Source organism: Rana temporaria, chromosome 11 (genome assembly GCF_905171775.1).
Source record: "Rana temporaria chromosome 11, aRanTem1.1, whole genome shotgun sequence".
NCBI classification, from domain to species: domain Eukaryota; kingdom Metazoa; phylum Chordata; class Amphibia; order Anura; family Ranidae; genus Rana; species Rana temporaria.
The window spans coordinates 56,705,440-56,724,232 of record NC_053499.1 but is presented as its reverse complement, the minus strand read 5'-3'; the positions used below and the strand labels follow the sequence as shown (position 1 = coordinate 56,724,232).

The window sequence follows — 18,793 nt, the reverse complement described above, 5'->3', positions numbered from 1 at the left end:
GGTTTACATCCAATTTAAAAGGGAACAAACACTAAAACTGGGTATACACGTAGCAAAATTCAGCCAGCAACATCCTAGTTCATTCCATCCATGTATTAACTATATTCTGTGCCTGACCCAGTACCCATCCCGGGCCTCATCTACCATTTTTTCCCAGCTTGCCGCGGGGCAAGTGATCATCCTTTTTGCCTTTTTTTTTTACTAGCAATGGCGGCGATCTGCGATTTTTATCCGTACTGTGACCTTATGGCGGACACATTTTGGGACCATTGGCATTTTTATAGCAATCAGTGCTAAAAAATGCATTGATTACTGTAAAAATGTCACTGGCAGGGAAGGGGTTAACACTAGGGGGTGAGGGAGGGGTTAATTATGTTCCCTAGGTGTGTTCTAACTGAAGGGGGCGTGGGACCGACTAGGGGAAATGACATTGTATGAACATGAAATCAGTCATTTCTCCCCTGGAAAGAACCGGGAGCTGTGTGTTTACACACACAGCTCCCGGTTCTCGCTCTGCAACGAGCGATGGTGGGTGCCCGGCGGCGATCGCGCCCGCCGGCCACGCACGTCGGCACCAGGGGCAAGCGCCCCTATTGGCTGAAATGCGAAATTACGCAATGTTACGCGATTTTGCGCAGCCAAGCCGACCTGCCGCCATAAAACTGCGGTGGCCGTTCGGCCAAAGGTTAAAGCGGTGCGCCACCGCAAAGTCAAAGTCGCACAGATTTGAACCGTTCCATTGCTAACAATAGGGTGCAACTTGTCATATGGTTTGGACCTGTCACACTGGTCTAAACGGCGGCTTAACTCTAATCAGGTATTTTTGCTGACAGTTTCCTACCGAGGCGATACCCCTTCATATTTTATCTTGGAAACTCAACAGAAAATCTCACTAAAGTGAATTGATCTCCCATCACATCCCCTTACATTAGTTGGATTTTACTGCACTTTATTTACTGAATCACTCAAGCATTAAATGGGCCCCTTTTGCAAGTATGCAGATTTATTAAAACCATGCACCATCTGTGTGGCTGTCTCAACTCTTACGGAGATCTGAGTTTTTGGCTTTGTACCAGATTATGGTTTGGAAATATTTAGGGTGCCCATACATGAGCCTCAAACGGAGGCTCGTGATCAGCCGTGTCCAAACACGAGGTAAACAGGAAGAGCCGTTGATCGGCTTTTCCTCACTCACGTCTGACAGACACTAGTAGAGGAGAGCCGATCGGCAGCTCTCCTGACCGGGGGGGGGTTAGCGCTGATTGTTTATCAGCGCAGCCCCCCCCCCCCTCGGATTCCCACACTGATCCACCAAGGAAGCCACCAGGAAAGCCCCCAACATGTGGATGGCCAGGTACATCCCCCATAGCTATCCACATGTTCCAATATATGCCAATCAGTACTCACAAATTGGCACTGACTGGCACCCAGAAAAATGTACTAATTTACAAAAAAAATTCTTCTTCATTGGTCTTTATTTGTTGCGCAAAAAATTAAAATCGCAGGAGGTGATCAAATACCACCAAAAGAAAGCTCCATTTGTGGGAACAAAATGATAAAAAATGTGTTTGGCTACAGCGTAGCATGAAAGTGCAATTGTCATTCAAATTGCGACAGCGCTGAAAGCTGAAAATCGGCTTGGGTAGGAAGGCGTATAAGTGCCTGGTATTAAAGTGGTTAAAGGGTCACGAAAGGAAAAAAAATTTTTAGCTGAAATGACTGTTTACAGGATATAGAGACATAATAGTTAACTGATTCCTTTTAAAAATGATTAAAAATAGATAAAAAACAATCATATAATGTGCCTGCAGTTTGGTTTGTTTTTGCTGTTGTTTCCTGGTTCTCGGATGTACAGAGCCAGAAAGCCAATAGAGGGCAGTGATGGATTGTAAAAAGAAAATGGATTGGTGCTGACACACAGTAATCACACCTCCTTGATTAGTCACCCCAGTGAGAAATCTCCCAGTACTGTGGTGATCAGGAAACAGACAACCAGGAAGTGTCCAGAACAGAGAGGAATTACAGCAACATCAAAGCAAAAACGAACAATGAGGATATGAAACCAGGACTGCAGTAAGGTAAAAGGAAGCCATTTAGCTTAAAAAAAAAATCCTTTAGTAACCCTTTAATCTTTAAAAAAAAAAAAAAAAAAAAAATTCCCCCCTCGTTTGCCAGACAGCTGATAGCCTGGTGATTTCCAGAGGGTGGATCTCTTCATAGCAAAACTGAGGAGCTAAGGGCGATGAGTCTTACACTTGAGATAAATTCAAAATGCAATGGCTGGTATGGCTACATTACTCTTATTTCTGAAGCGTTAAAGAGGCCGACAGCAGCATAATTCTTTTGGGTCACCATATGGCTTAAATTGGGCTTCTTTTACATAGCCCACTGTGGTTGGGTTGAGAAACTTAAGACACCACTTGGGGTAGGACAATCGATACTGATGTCTTGCCGCTGTGCGATTCTGGGTCGCCAGCAGCTGTTCATGTGAGTGATTTTTTTATCTTTGTTTTTTTGCAGTTTTATCATTGGAACATTAAAATATGCTACACTATGGAAAATCCATCTGGCTCTTGGTGAGCTTTTTTGATTCCCAGTTGGACTCTGTTTAGAGCTTTCTGCGGGAGTTGAATGCTGTGATACACAGAGAGATTTCCACATATGTTTTAAGGCGCACGTGCTGCTGCGACGAGTTTGTAATTCACTGGATGGTGGCGGTTCAGTCATTTTGACACAATCTGATATAAATCTTCAAATTCACTGGTGTGTACATACATTTTTTACATTTGGACTATGCTTTGGTAGTTTATGAACTTATCTATGGACTATCTGAACCCATGATCATCACCATCAGTCTAATGATTTAGATATCACATTTACTTTGTCACTTTTTATGCTATTGGATAATGCATGTTTATTTATGATTTTTTTTGCACCCATGATTGCCATAATCAGTTTTAGGATTTAGAATTTTTTTGGTGCTACACCGTATATTTACATGTTTTTAGGTTTGCTATACTATGGGCTAGCTACCTTTGCCATTCTTGATTTATCACAGTGCAGATTTTTTTTAAAGATTTGGGTTGAGATACAACTTCCCCATTAGCTTTACAGCTGCCCAACATCGTTTTATATCCTTGTCTTATTGTCCCCCCCCACCCCCCAAGAAACCCCAGATCTAGAACCAATTTTCTACCTGCTTATAACCCCCTTTTTTCCCCTCATCTATGTCACCAATGGTATTTCCTGAGACCATTGCCAGTTCTACCATTTGTTATCCAAGAATTAGATTCACCAGGATAGTCCTTTGGACACCATTTCTATTAGCTGCCATCTTTGTGATTTTGACAATACCTTTTCGGATACCTGTAATGGTAAATCCAGTAATATCTCAAGTCATGCTGTCAGTTATTTCCAGATGTGCATTTTATTTCTTGGATACTGGCAGTTTATTTTTTACATTTTATTACTTCTCTCTTTCAGGTCTTCTTGTAATTCATTGCAAATACTCGTGATAATGTCATTTACCAAAAATATCCATTATAAATATGGTAGGATCCCTGCCTTCAATCTTCTCCGGGAGCCCCACTATATAATTTTTGTTGCGACGCAACCCGTTTTCTATATCATCCGTTTTGTCCCTGCTCTCATGTGCTTAAACAGGCATTTGAACAGGACTTTGCAAGCAGGGGTGGAAGCTTGTTTTCCAGTTCGCTTATGTGACTTTCCGCTGCGGTGGTTCACTCGCAAATCTTTTGCAGATTTTGCCAGAGGAGGGTGGCCTCCTCTGTCAGACCCCCCAGATGCTCTTTAACTGTATTAACTTAAGCTGTACACTTATGCACAGCCTGTAGAATCTGGCTCAGTGAAGGCTGCTCCTCAGCCACAGATTCTTCAGTGTCTGGTTCTGGGTCAGAGTCTAGCAGGGACATGACGTCTGCCGCAGCTCCATACTCAGACCCAGTCTCTTGCTCTGCCTTTGTAGGATCTGTGTCCTCCTCAGCTGTGCCCTGACCCTGCAGTTCTGGAAGCTCTCTCGTGTAATACTGAATGGCCCCAGGATTGTCCTTCCCGGCTACGCGGGCTAGCTTACTTTTAGCTCCAGGCTCTTTAGGCTCATCAGATCTTGTTCTGAGGCAGGGCTGTAGCACGTGGAGCTTACAAAGTTCTAGCCAGATCACGGGAGCTCCATGAGGCTTGCCTACTCAAATGCCCAGTTTGGCCACGACCCTAAAAATGTAATTTATAATTAAAAATATATTAAATGGTACATTTTTGTTATAATTTAAGGGGTTGTAAAAGGTTTGTTTTTTTATTTTATAAATATGTTCCTTTAAGCTAGTGCATTGTTTGTTCACCAACCTTTTCCTTCTAAATGTCCCCCCCCCCCCCCTTTGTTTTCTTTGTCCGAATTTCTCACTTCCTGTTCCTCCTCAGTAAGCTGTTCTGGCCAACTAACCCCCAGTCAGAACAGCTCAGATGATGGGGGCAAGCTTACTGAGGAGATACAGGAAGTGAGAAATTCAGACAGAAAAAATAAAATAGATCGAAGAAAAAAAAAAAAAAAGAAAAAAAAGTGCGAAGCCCTGTACAGTCCAAACTGATGAAAACGGACTGAAGTTCAGTTTCATCAGTCCAAACTGACCGTGTGTGGGCCCCATCAGTCAGTTAACCTTCAGTCCAAAAATTTAGAGCTTGCTTTAAAATAACCGATAGGTCAAAACCGATGGTTAGTACGCAAAAGCATCGGTTCAAAACCTGCGCATGCTCAGAATCAAGTCGACGCATGCTTGGAATCATTGAACATCATTTTTTTTCAGCACGTCGTTGTGTTTTACGTCACTGCGTTGGACTTAATCGTTTTTTTAACCGATGGTGTGTAGGCACATCAGACAGCTTCATCGGTTAACCGATGAGAACGGTCCTCCAGTCCGTTCTCATCAGTTTGGACTGATCATGTGTACAGGGCCTAAGTGAACCAACAATGCACTAGCCTAAAAGGAACCTATTTAGAAAATAAAAAACAAACCTTTATAACCCCTTTAAAAAAAAAAAAAAAAAAAAGGTAAATCTGCGCCAATGAAGAGATACCAATCATGTTAAGTCTTAAAATTGCATGTGCCTGTGCAATGGTGGCAAACTGCAGTACACAGTCCATAAGTGGCACTTTAAAAGCCCTTACAGGTCATCAGTTTAGAGTTAACCATAAATAAATGGCCCTATAATTACTGCTCTCCTTCTGGTGTGTGTGTGGCGATATGCAACACAAAACAAGTGTATATGCAGGTGGGGGTCTTAATTATCTTTTTTCTTTCACTTAACTTCATTGACATCACAAAGGGGGCTGCTTGTGTGGCAGGCTCTCCTTATTGAGACACCAGGGGCCAGATTCAGAAAGATCAGCGGATCTTTCTGCTGGCCTAACATATCTCATTTACGTTACGCCGCCGCAAGTTTTTCAGGCAAGTGCTGTACAGCTCGTTTTGCACAGAGTGGGCCCCGAACGCCATTTTCTGGGGACCCTCGGAGGCTCTCTCGGCTCCTTCCCGCTTCATATAACCCCTTCTGGGAAGCGCTCTCCCAAAAGGGTTACCTTGCGGGCGAGCTACCGATACCATAGGATGCATTAAGGTGAAAAAGTAAATAAAAATACATGAGGGTTTACAACCCATTTAACCACTTAAGCCCCGGACCTTTAGGCAGCTAAATGCCCAGGCCAGGTTTTGCGATTCGGCACTGCGTCGCTTTAACAGACAATTGCGCGGTCGTGCGACGTGGCTCCCAAACAAAATTGGCGTCCTTTTTTCCCCACAAATAGAGCTTTCTTTTGGTGGTATTTGATCACCTCTGCGGTTTTTATTTTTTGCGCTATAAACAAAAATAGAGCAACAATTTTGAAAAAAAAAATCTATATTTTTTACTTTTTGCTATAATAAATATCCCCCAAAAACATATATAAAAAAAAAAAATTTTCCTCAGTTTAGGCCGATACGTATTCTTCTACCTATTTTTGGTAAAAAAAAAAAAAAAAAAAAAAGAAAAAATAATCGCAATAGGCGTTTATCGATTGGTTTGCGCAAAATGTATAGCGTTTACAAAATAGGGGATAGTTTTATTGCATTTTTATTATTTTTTTTTTTTTTTACTACTAATGGCGGCGATCAGCAATTTTTTTCGTGACTGCGACATTATGGCAGACACTTCGGACAATTTTGACACATTTTTGGGACCATTGTCATTTTCACAGCAAAAAATGCATTTAAATTGCATTGTTTATTGTGAAAATGACAGTTGCAGTTTGGGAGTTAACCACAGGGGGCGCTGTAGGAGTTAGTGTTCACAACTGTAGGGGGGTGTGGCTGTAGGAATGACGTCATCGATCGAGTCGCCCTATATAAGGGATCACTCGATCGATGCAGCGCCATAGTGAAGCATGGGGTATAGATATTTGCAGCAAGGACTGCACTGATGTCTTCAGCGCATGTGCACTGTAGACAATGGCGCAGGCGCACTGAGCGTTTTTTGTTTGTCGATGGGATAATGCTGGGTTAATGCCATAATTCCACACATGCGTGGGGGATCTGCCGTCCCGCGTACATGCGCGGGAGTGACGTCATTGCCGCTCCGGCCAGTCACAGCGCCGGAGCAGCAATAAACAGGAAGAAGCTCAGAGGGGACATGGCGGCGGATGGGACCGAGGAGGAATTCGATCTCAGTTAAGGGTGCCTGCAATGTCCTCTCCCGAAGCCGATCTGTCCCTCGGCTCTCGGGGTGGAGACGACGCCATAGACGGTAAGAGAATAAGGAAGTAAAGCCTTTGCAGCTTCACAGCCTGGTTCCCTACTGCGCATGCGCAAGTCGCGCTGCGCTTCCTCACTGGTCCCTGCCATCTCCCAGAAGACAGGGTAACCCGGAAGCGGGAGCAAATACCTGGATTAGACAGGTATCTGCTCCCCCCCCAAAAGGTGCCAAATGTGACACCGGGGGGGGGGGGGGGCGGGGTATCCCAAAAAGCAGAAGTTCAATTTTTGGGTGGAACTGCGCTTTAATATGATACTTTCCCAAGTTGTTATCTTGTAAAGAAAGTGAGGCTGTAAGAGCCTGTTTTGTGTGCATATGATCTGCAGCAGTCATACAGCCATAAATCCAAAACATTTTTCATTAGGGCCTCATGAACTGTACAAGAAGGAAACATTCTTCAGGGTTTTGCATGGACATGTTCTACCTGAAAAACAAGCATTGTCAGATCACTTGAAGGACATGCAGCAGAAACCTCTTCTTACACACAGTTAACTTCAAAAACGACAGAAGAAACATTTGGAATTCCATGTGCAAAATGTATTTCAACCCCCACAGAACTTGACACCATAATACAAGTGCATCAGTAAAGTGGACCTGTCCTGCAAAACATACATTACATAGTAGTTCCTAACCGCTCAGGGCAAAAAAAAACAAAAAAAAAACAAAACACACACACACACACAAAACACGTTTTGACCCGCTCACCGCATACCGACTAGGATCCCCTTTTGCCACCAAAACAGCCCTGACCCATCGAGACATGGACACCACTAGACCTCTTAAGCTATGCTGTGGTATCTGGGACCAAGCCACCAGTATCAGACCTTTTAAGTCCAGTAAGTTGCAAAGTGGGCCTCCCAGTATCTAGCTGGTTTTTCCAGCACATCCCAAAGATGCTCAATTGAGAGCTGGAGAATTTGGATGCCAAGCAAATACCTTAAAGTGAAGTTTCCATCCCCAAATTTTTTTTTTCGTTATTGTGCTCATACCTAAAAAAAAAAAAAAAAAAAAAAAAAAAAAAGCCTGTTGCTATGCGGTCCCACAAAATCTGCCTTTGGAATCACCTAGGATTCTGACATCTCCCGCTAATGCTCCTGGGAAATGTGTGTCATCATTTCCCAGGATGCAGTGCGCTACCCAATTATCTCTCCCCATCCAAGACTTCCAGGAAGTAAGTGCTTGTGGGCTTCACAATGTCCACAAGCAAAATGACAACGGTGTGGACATAGTTTTATAAACTATCTTTTTTGAATAACTATGCGAAGCGGCGGCGGATTGTAAAATAGTAAGTGACCGGATTTATATTATAAAAACGCAGGATGAAAGGACATACATTTAAAAAATGCCAATTGTGGTTGGAATCCCGCTTTAAACTCATTGTTATGCTCCTCAACCCATTCTTGAACCTTTTTACAGTGTGGCAAAGCACATTATCCTGCTGAGGCCATTGCCATCAGGGAATACCATTTCCACGAAGGGTTATACTTTGTCACAAACAATGTTTAGGTAGGTGGTGCAAAGAACACTCACATGAATGTTAGGACCCAAGGTTACCTTCTTCACATGCTGCATCGTGGTGCAACCTATTCCCCAGGAAATGATGCACACGCATCCAGCCAGTCACATGATGATAAAGTGTTACTAAACCCAGAACCATGCATTCACTATATCTGGTCTCCCACAGAACATGGAAACACAATTATTTTAGTGAATATTAACTGCTAAAATGATTTTCCTCGTCAGCAGTATATAGCAGTCTTGTGACTTCTATTGGTGCCCAGCTGAGCACCGATTAAAGCTTGTAGGAGGAGTTTTTATTCTCGGCTGATTTTCCTATCAGACTGCATGACTCCTGATCCACTGTTTGGACAGTGCTGATCAAATGCACCCTCAAAAAAAAAAAAAAAAAGCACACACACAGCAAACACATGCAACTTTTTAGCCATATGCATCAAACTGATTATGTGCAGAGTGCTCCAAAGGCTCTGTACTATAAAGGAGATAGAGTGTGGGGGGGGGGGGGCAGTGGAAGGAGGGGAGGATCAGAGAAGACAGGATCAAACAGCCTTTTAACCCCTTAGATTCCACAGCGAATCCCAGAGTGCCGCTTAGGACTAAGGATGAGCTCGAGCGTGTTTTTTGGCTATACCGTATTTAATCGGCATATAACACGCACCTTCAGGAAAAAAAATAATGTAAATTTGAAAAAATAATGGTTAATGCCCATCAATGCAGCCTAATCGGTGCCCATCTGCATCCTTACCATTGCCATCAATGCAGCCGCCTTACAAATAGGACAATCTCCTCTTTACTCTGCGGCCTCTTTAATAAAGTTCCGCCTCCTATGATAGACAGAAGAGTCGTCCAATGGCAGCCTAGGAGACGGGACTTCCCTTTACAGACAATACACTAGCTTAAAAGTAACCCATTTAGAAAATAAAAAACAACCCCCTTTAAAATGCAAAAGGAACCCTTAAGGCAGTTAAAGCGGAGCTCCGCTGTAAAAAAATATATATATAATAATTAAAAGCCAGCAGCTACAAATACTGCAGCTGCTGACTTTTAATATTAGGACACTTACCCGTCCTGGAGTCCAGCGACGTCTGCAGCAGAAGACGAGCAATCGCTCGTCACTCTGCTGCCCCACCGCCATCCTCTGTGAGGGAATCAGGAAGTGAAGCACTCCGGCTTCACTGCACGATTCCCTATGCCGCGAGTCGCGCAGCGCCGTCCTCACTGGTTCCCGCTGTGTTCTGGGAGCCGAGTGTTTCCCAGAACACGGCGGGAAGTGACGCACTACCCGCAGAGAGGACTCCCAAAAGTGGGTGCAAATACCAGTCTGACAGGTATCTGCACCCCTCTCCCCCCTGAAAGGTGTCAAATGTGACACCAGAGGGTTCCGATTAGCAGAAGGGTGGAGCTCCGCTTTAAGATGAATGCATTACATAGCTGTATAAGATGGCACACTAATAACCTGCTTATGGATAGTGTGATAAAAATAGTATAATGTGCAATACACCAATTTCAAATTGTCAAGAAAGCCAGAAAGACGAGTCCAAACCACAGAATAAAGATACCGAAACCTCAGTGATGTGGTCAGAGGACAGGTTGGGTGATAGTGATCTCACATTATGACAAAGCCACACCCTGTCAGCCTCTTTGAAGTGCCCCTATGCATGATAGGATGTCACAAAGAACAATATTTTTCTACACTTGGACATTTTATATTAATACACACAAGAATTACAATAATAATACTGTAAACTTCCTGTACGTAGAAAAGAGCATTCATACCTCCCAGATCCTGTGTTACTGTCCCAGGATTTAGGAAAATCCTGGCGTCCCGCGGGTCCAGGACATGTCCTGATGCTGTGACTTATTCCAACACCAGGAAGCAGCTCTACGCAAGTACTGTCAGGTGAAGCGATCCCAGTTCAAGCATGGACATCATTAGTTATTGCTGGGGGTTGAGTGGAACGGGTAATCTGCATTTCTCAAGTAAGTAGACGGCTAGGTTCACACATGTGTTGCAGAAGCACTCAGTCACGTGCTTTCAAGCACAAAAACCATGCATCCCTTCTGCAGATACACGGCAGGCACGCCCATGTATTTAGTATCACACGGTTGCGCCAAACCTCATGGTAACAAAGTAACAAACTGTGCCTGATCTCCTGCGCTACCATGTGTGCTAAATATATCTGTATATTAGTAAGTAACGAGCAATAAGGGATAAAGGGTTTGCTGCTAAATACCCAAATGTGTTCCCAAAATGAAGATAAAAATACTAGTAAAGCGCTACCCTAATGAACATACAAACAAATGGTCTCAGTGCTCTACGTGGATCCTCCAATGGGGATAACACCACTCTTGTTGGTGCTTGCAATGTGTCCTATAATAATCCTGGGCAGTATTGCTCACAAAAGAACGTAAAAGACCAAAATAGTGTTGAATCTTTTAAAAATCTTTAATAAAAAAAAAAAAAAAAAAAAAACACACATTTGTTGGCGCACTGAATCCTGTGCAGCCCCCTTAAGGATCACTTGGCTGTTTAGTTGGTAACAAGCTCACAGGGTATAATCTTCCTTAGGATGCACGCTGACATCAATAGACCCCGCCACACCTCGTGACTTTCTAAAAAGGGATCGTTTTGGAACTATATTTCATTATGCCTTACCTACTCTTCCGATACCAACTTATTTGCATTATGCTCTTTACTCGTGGACACTTTGGTTTTGAATCATTACTATTTGGTTCACATTGTTTAAAAGGTACACTTTTAGGGAGTAGTTTTCATCGATTTTTTAAAGTGGTGTTATCCCCATTGGAGGATCCACATAGAGCACTGAGACCGTTTATTTGTATGTTCATTAGGGTAGCGCTTTACCATGTTCATTAGGGTAGCGCATTAAAAATGTGCAATGTAGCCACGGCCATCTTTGATACAGTGTGTATAGAAAAATAATCCACCCCCCTTATCACATTTTGTTGCTTTGAAGCCTGAAAAAGACAGGACAGACACAGCGTTTGTTTTATCCAGCTGTATTTACTAGTGCAACTCATAACATCCAAGTAAAAAGAACACCAAAATGTCATAAAAAAAATAAACACACACAATCACAATATTTTGTTGAACCACCTTTTGCTTTAATTACAGCCTTTATTCTATTGTGATATCTACTAACTGCAATATTTGCCGAACTGCTCAAGTTCAATTCAATTTGATGGTAACCATTTGTGGACTGCAGTCTTAAAGTAATTTTACAGATTTTCAATGGAGTTCAAGTCAGGGCTCCGACTAGGCCATGTAAGGACATTCACCATTTTCTCCTTCAACCACTGTGTTGTAATTTTTGCTGTGTGCTTTGGGTTATTGTCATGTTGGAAGGTAAACCTTCTTCCCATTGACAACTTTCTGGCAGAGAGCCACAGATTTTCCTCAAGAACTTGATGGTATTTTGCCCCATCCAAGTGTTCCAATCCCTGCTTCAGAGAAAAACACCCCCATAACAGGATATTACCACCTCCGTGCTTTACTGTAGGAATGGTGTTATTTGGATGGTGATCTGTTCTTGATTCAAAGTTTGGAGGTACGCTTATTAGTACCACACCAACAAAATGACTACTACCCATTCTTAAGGCGACCATACACGGTTCGAATTTCGAAAGAAATCTTTCGAAAATCTTATCAAAGAATTTTCGTACGAATTTCGCACCGTTAGTGGGCCGATTTTCGTGCGGCAAACAAATTTGAGAAATCCGACATGTTGGAAATTTTTTGAAAAACAAATGATTTTCTGATCAATGATGGGAGAATCGTGCGAGAAATGTAATATAAAAAAAAACAAAACGCGCATGTGCAAGAAAAGAATATTCCCGGAGAGAAAAGAATATTCCCGGCAACATGAATATTTTGTCGGCCGAATTTCGAAAACCAATGGTGGCATCATCGGATCACAAAAAAAAAAAAACGAACTTTGATTTTGAAAAGAAAATTTGTTTGAAATTCGACCATGTATGGCCTGCTTTATACCATCATAAATAACTTAATACCGATGTATTTAGTCAGTCATTCATTCATATTAATGGCCAGTATCTATGAATCTTCAAGTACTTACAAATTATATGTTGTTCAGTGGCACTGGCAACATATGCAAATGTGTAAGTATGACTTGTATAAATAAAAACACACACACACAGAGTTGTGCTCATAAGTTTACATACCCAGTCAGAATTTATATTGGCCATTTTTCAGAGAATATGAATAAACACAAACTTTTTTCACTCAGTGTTTGGCTGAAGCCATTTATTATCAATCAACTGTGTTTATTCTTTTTTAAATCATAACTACCCTAATCAAACATTTACAGTTCCTAATACTGTGTATTGCCCCCTTTAACATCAATGACAGCTTGAAGTCTTTTGTGGTATTTGTGGATGAGGCTCTTTATCTTCTCAGATTGTAAAGCTGTCCATTCCTCTTGGCAAAAAGCCTCCAGTTCCTGTAAATTCTTGGGCTGTCTTGCATGAATTGCAGGTTTGAGATCTCCCCAGAGTGGCTCATTGATATTGAGGTCAGGAGACTGAGATGGCCACTCCAAAACCTTCACTTTATTCTACTGTAGCCAATGACAGGTCAACTTGGTCTTGTGTTTTGATCGGGGTAATTTCTGTTGCCCGATTAATAAATGGCCTCAGCCAAACACTTACCACGAGTGAATGAAATGTTTTTATGTTATCATTCATATTCTCTGAAAAATGGCCAAGAAATCAAATTCGCCAGGGTATGTAAACTTATGAGTACAACTGTATACACACACACACACACACACACACACACACACACACACACACACACTCCTCAGCAATAGAGGCGGACAAATTTATCTAGAATCAAGAGTAAGTCAGTCACTCATCTAGGGATCAGCGAGCCTTTTTAACTGCTTGCCGACCAGCTGCAGTTATACAGCGGCAGGTCCGCTCTGCTGGGCGAGATCACGTAGCTATATGTCATCTCGCCGAGCAGCCAATAGGGGCGCGCACGCCAATCTGGTCCCACTTTGGTACTCCTGGCCCCTCCCGTTGAGTGCCCCCACATTCATTCAGGCATGGAGACGTGGCCCGGTCCCATCCCCTCTCTCTCTCTCCTCATTAGCTCACTGACTGATTGACAGCAGCAGGAGCCAATGTCACTGTGCTGCTGTCTCAGCCAATGAGGAGCCCTGGACAACCAAACCTCTCATACAACAATCGCTGGATCTAGATCAGGGATATGCAATTAGCGGACCTCCAGCTGTTGCAAAACTACAAGTCCCATCATGCCTCTGCCTCTGGGTGTCATGCTTGTGGCTGTCAGAGTCTTGCTATGCCTCATTTGAATCAGCTGGAGGTCCGCTAATTGCATATCCCTGATCTAGATGGACCTCAGGTAAGTGTTAGGGGGGCTTCTGCATATAGACTGCAAAACCTTCTGCCTTAACAACCACTTTAAGTCATAGAACTGAATTTCAAGGGTCATCATTACTGCCAGGAAATAAGCATTTACGGGAAGTGGCCAGCAATGTCCCTCTCAGCACACATTTCCTTTATTAAACCAAGTAATATCCACATCCATTTCCAACATGCAACAGTAGTTTTGTTTTTGTTGGCTACAAAGTTACTGGCAACAGGGGGGGGGGGGGCTGGGGGAGAAGAAATAAATGTAGGGCCCATTCAGACCTGCTTGTGCTCATGTGATGTGTTAATGCCAGTTGCTTCAATCAGCTCTCAGAGCTCTGCAGAATGTAACTTCAGCTCTCCATCCTCTTTTTTCTGAACTCTCAGACAAGCTTATGAATTCTGCACTTTGAACAGCTGTAGAGAAGATAAGAATGCAGATACAACCTCTGTAGGATGATTTGTTTCATCCCTGTGCATCACCTAAGGCTAGTACCTCAAGGGTTTACACTCTACGTTCTTCGCCAATCAACTACACTGAACAGGGATCTGCATATGTAAACAAGGCAGATCAAGTAGGGATGGATTCTGTGTTTCTGCAAAGCAGGGACTCAAATCCATTTCTTCCCCTAGTGAAAGAAGCACACATAGTAAACCCAAACACAGGCTAGGCACACAGTTAACCCCCTTGATCGTCCTAGTGTTATTAGTACAGTGACAGTGCATATTTTTAGCACTGATCATTGTATTCGTGTCACTGGTTCCCACAAAGTGTCAGAATGTCCTCCGCAATGTCATAGTCCCTCTAAGTCGCTGATCGCCGCTATTACTAGTATAAAAATAAAAAATTCCATAAATATATCCCATAGTTTGTAGATGCTGTAACGTTTGCGTAAACCAATATGTGCTTATTAGGATTTTTTACCAAAAACCATGTCGTGGTTTAGGACACACTGTCCTAAATTTATGAAGAAATGTTGTCATCACCAATTACATTTTTTTTTGTTGCGCTATAAACAAAAAATAAAAAAAAAAAAGACAAAATTTTGGAAAAACGCTTCCCATAATTTTTTTTTTAATGGGATGCGTTTTTTCAAAATATCATTTTTTGTTTATAGCGCAAAAAAAAAAAAAATATACAAAAGGTGATCAAATACCACCAAAAGAAAACTTTATTTGGGGGTAAAGAAAATTACAAATTTATTTGGGTACAGTGTCGCACGACCACGCAATTGTCAGTTAAAGTAATGCAATGCTGTGTTACAAAAAATGGCCTGGTCATGGGGGGGGGTAAATCTTCTGGCAGTCAAGTGGTAAAGGTAAGCATAATGCTGAAGGTAGGTGCTTGACGCCATCAAAAGGATAAGCAGACATGTAGAAATGAGGACTCCATGATGCCTACTACCCCAGAAGCGCTTAAAGTAGAACTCCAGCCAAACAATTGTTGAGATTTAATGAGTGGGAAGGTGTTACAGACCATGTTGGATTTATATTGCTTTGTGTCCCCATTGGGGATTTATTCCTTTAGTAAACTTTCCTGGGAACAAAAGTTGCCAAAAGAGAAAAGGAGGGGGAAATGCTAGATTTTACAGTGGTCACTGCAACAGTAACGGTGGGAAAATCTACCACTGGGGACACTTATTCTGGCGACAGCTGTCAAAGCTGCCCATTGTATCTCTGGGAACCGGAAGAGTACAAGTGCATAGCATGCAACGCTTTCAAAGTCAGGTCACTCCATGTGACAGCACTTGTGCTTGCCCATTGGCCTAGCACTGTCACATGAGGGTGGGAAGAGTACTCAGCCCTGTATAAGTTCCAACTGGAGTGAATCAGAGCTTACATGGGGCCATCTTTCCTTGCTTCCAGTGACTGAAGGTTACTGCAGGGGAAACAAAAGGCACAGGATCACTTTAAATATCTCACCCCAGCCACAACTAGAATTTGATTCTAGAAGATTGAATAAACCAAACAGCTTCATATATCTATTTAGAGGAAAGTTCTCTATTAGGGGACTTCATTCTACACACTGGCATAACCCCCATGGGTGCAATGTGTCCAGGGTGCATGGGCCCCAAGGGGGGTGGGTGCCCACTGTGCCCCACACATTGCACAACAAGATGTTGTGGGGAAACACCATCAGTTCCCCCTTGTGTCTGATGCAGCTGCATTTGTCACGGGCAGCTGGGAGGCCTATAGCAGGGCTGTTATTTAGCCCAACACCTATTGAACCTGTGATTGGCTGTAGATTTAGCCCCCACCTACTCCACCTGTGATTTAGCCCCACCTACTGGGCCACATAGGAGGAGGTGAGCCGAAGCTGTATTACTGCGACAGTCCAGGGAGATGGAGAACAGTGGTAAGCGTGCATTGGTGGGGTGGGAGCTGTTTGACTGTACTGTGATACAGAGGATCACTTACTACTGCCTCTCTGCATCACTTTATTTTGACCCCTGAACTCAGTGGTAACGCAGAGTTCAGGGGTCAGTAGTAAGTGACACAAAGGTCAGTGGTGTAGAGGTCATGGGGCATTAGTAAGCGACTTACTACTGACCCTTGAACAGGTGCCCCAGCGTCTAATGTTGGGCCCTGCCCCTTCACAGGTGATGTGCTGTACAGTCCCTATTCAAGTCAACTTCACAGCATCTCCCCGCAGGGATGTAGTCCCAAGGGAGGGGGCGAGCACACCGACTAACCCCCCAGCCAGAATGGTTCGGATGATGGGGGCAGGCTTACCGAGGAGAAACAGGAAGTGAGAAATTCAGACAAAAAAAATAAAAAAATTTAGAAGGGAAATCGATGGAAAGGGTAAGTGAACCAACAATGCACTAGCGTAAAGGAACCCATTTAGAAAAATAAACCTTTACAACCCCTTTAACCACACTTCTTTAAAGTGGTTCTTCAGTCTGAAACAAAAAAAAAATCAGAAGCTACAAATGGTACAGCGGCTGTCTTAATAGGACAATTATCGGTCCATGGATCCAGCATGGTCCTCATCCGAACTGTCTCTTTAGGTCCAGGCGCCGGCATGCAAACTTTGGGAAGACGGTTGTTAATGCTTGTGGCTTCACAGCCGGCTTCCCACTGTGCACGCTGAATGGTCCCACGCCATGCCAGATGTCCAGCACAATTGGAACCACAGACAATTTGGCACTATTGCCTCCACCGACGCCAATCATTGGGGGCACTATTGCCTCCACCCACGCCAATCATTGGGGGCACTATTGCCTCCACCCACGCCAATCATTGGGGGCACTATTGCCTCCACCCACGCCAATCATTGGGGGCACTATTGCCTCCACCCACGCCAACCATTGGGGGCACTATTGCCTCCACCCACGCCAATCATTGGGGGCACTATTGCCTCCACCCACGCCAATCATTGGGGGCACTATTGCCTCCACCCACGCCAATCATTGGGAACTCTTTCCCCAATACTAAAAATAGGGCAATATTCCTCCCACTAATACCAATGGTGGGGCATTGTTTACTCCCATCGACACCAGAGCATTGCTGGCCACAGTCTGGCCCTCTCAAAAGTCTGAAAGACGGAAAAACTGGCCCTTTGTTCTAAAAGTTTGGAGACCCCTGCTTGAAACTAAAAGGTCTCCGACATCAACCTCACCCACATTTCTGACTTTAGCAACATAGTACGCTCAAACACATCACACAATGAATAATGAGAAACAGGATTTGCATGTTCTTACCCCAGGCCAGGAATTCTGTCACGTTCTTGTCCCGACGGAAAGTTGCTACATTGCATTCTTGACACAAGCAGACAAGGATGTCTAGAAGGGTTTCCACGCTTAAGGAATGGCATCCAGCGCCATGGGGGCCTTTGAGGACCAGGTCCTCCAAATCCTTCAGCCTTCTCTCCACCGACATCTTGATGATTCTCCAGCACCAAGGGGCTGGCAAAGTCCCACTCTTTTTCACGCCAGATCAAAAGAGCCCACTATGGCGCATATACGCAGGTTTATCCAAAAGTTCCGTAAATAACCAACTGTAGAATGAAATCTTGAGGTCTCCCAAAAATTCTAGTCCCCAGTAAGTGTCTTGTTAAATTACACAAATATAAATACTTATTAAAAAATAAGCAGCACGGTGACATTTAGGGGGGTAGGAATAGGGTGCGTTCGGCTTTTTCCCCGCAAGCTTCTCGCGGCTAACTTTGGATGGGGTGAGGAGCCTAGTCACTCACTCATATTACACCCCTGGATGTCTAAGCTCACCCTCACTTCTGAGAAGCTCATACAATCACCCATACGATCACCCGCACACCCAGCCACACTTTCCCCAGCCGTCACGCACACACGCATTCACACAGCCCATTGTGAACATAGACTGCAAGACTGACACACAACAGCAACACTCTTATTAGACACACAATCACAGGGACATTCCATGCTTGTCATTGGCTTAAACCTTTCATTGCAGAGAATGAACACCCAGAGGGGTCAGCCAACCACAACAACACTCACTCACCTGTGTGATGACTCCTCAGGTGTGTGTTCACTAATACACCCACACCCCTGTGCCACTGACTACCTGAGCTCAATGGGTCACCCGTCTACCTATGCCCATACTAGACATGAAGGGGCCGAATAGACTACACCAGAAATAAAGGAGCTGCCTGAGCCTGCACTAGGAATGAAGGAGCTGATATCCCTCCCGGCACACGGTGAGCGCTTCCTGAAGTGGCCGCAATCAGCTCCCTTCTTCCCTCACCTGTACAGGTCACGCCCAAACACCGGAGAGGGCGTGGCTACACGGCGCATTCCCACGCCTCCCCGTGCACACCTGGGAACGCCCCCGCCGTTGATTGACGTCTCGCACAGCTAGTGAAAAGTGACTAATCTCAGCAAAACAAAGTCACGTGGCCGGTGATAATGGCCAGTGTTGGTGCTCGGTGTGTGACAGCACGGGCGCGTATTGTACAGAGGGGGCAATGTCCTCCAATGACATGATCCGGCAGGTTGTGGAGTCTGCCAGCTTGTCATTCTTTAGAAGTTCCCAGCCTTCCAAACCTGCTGGGACTTGTCACCCTGTACAAGTGAAGAAG

The 18,793-nt window shown here is 43.9% G+C and overlaps 1 protein-coding gene across 4 annotated transcripts in view; it reads right to left on the bottom strand.

Annotated features, from left to right (window-relative positions):
* CDC42BPG (CDC42 binding protein kinase gamma) overlaps nt 1-18,475 on the bottom strand; it is a 197,444-nt gene extending 178,969 nt beyond the window's left edge. For 2 of the 4 annotated variants that reach the window (XM_040328582.1, XM_040328583.1), the window contains exon 1: nt 17,439-18,474. In XM_040328582.1, the coding sequence (XP_040184516.1) occupies nt 17,439-17,616 (178 nt within the window). In that variant the 5' untranslated portion in view covers nt 17,617-18,474. Of the gene's footprint in view, nt 1-17,438 lie in introns of all 4 variants that reach the window. The other 2 variants (XM_040328581.1, XM_040328584.1) reach the window with 2 other exon arrangements.
* Nucleotides 18,476-18,793: the final 318 nt, after the last annotated feature.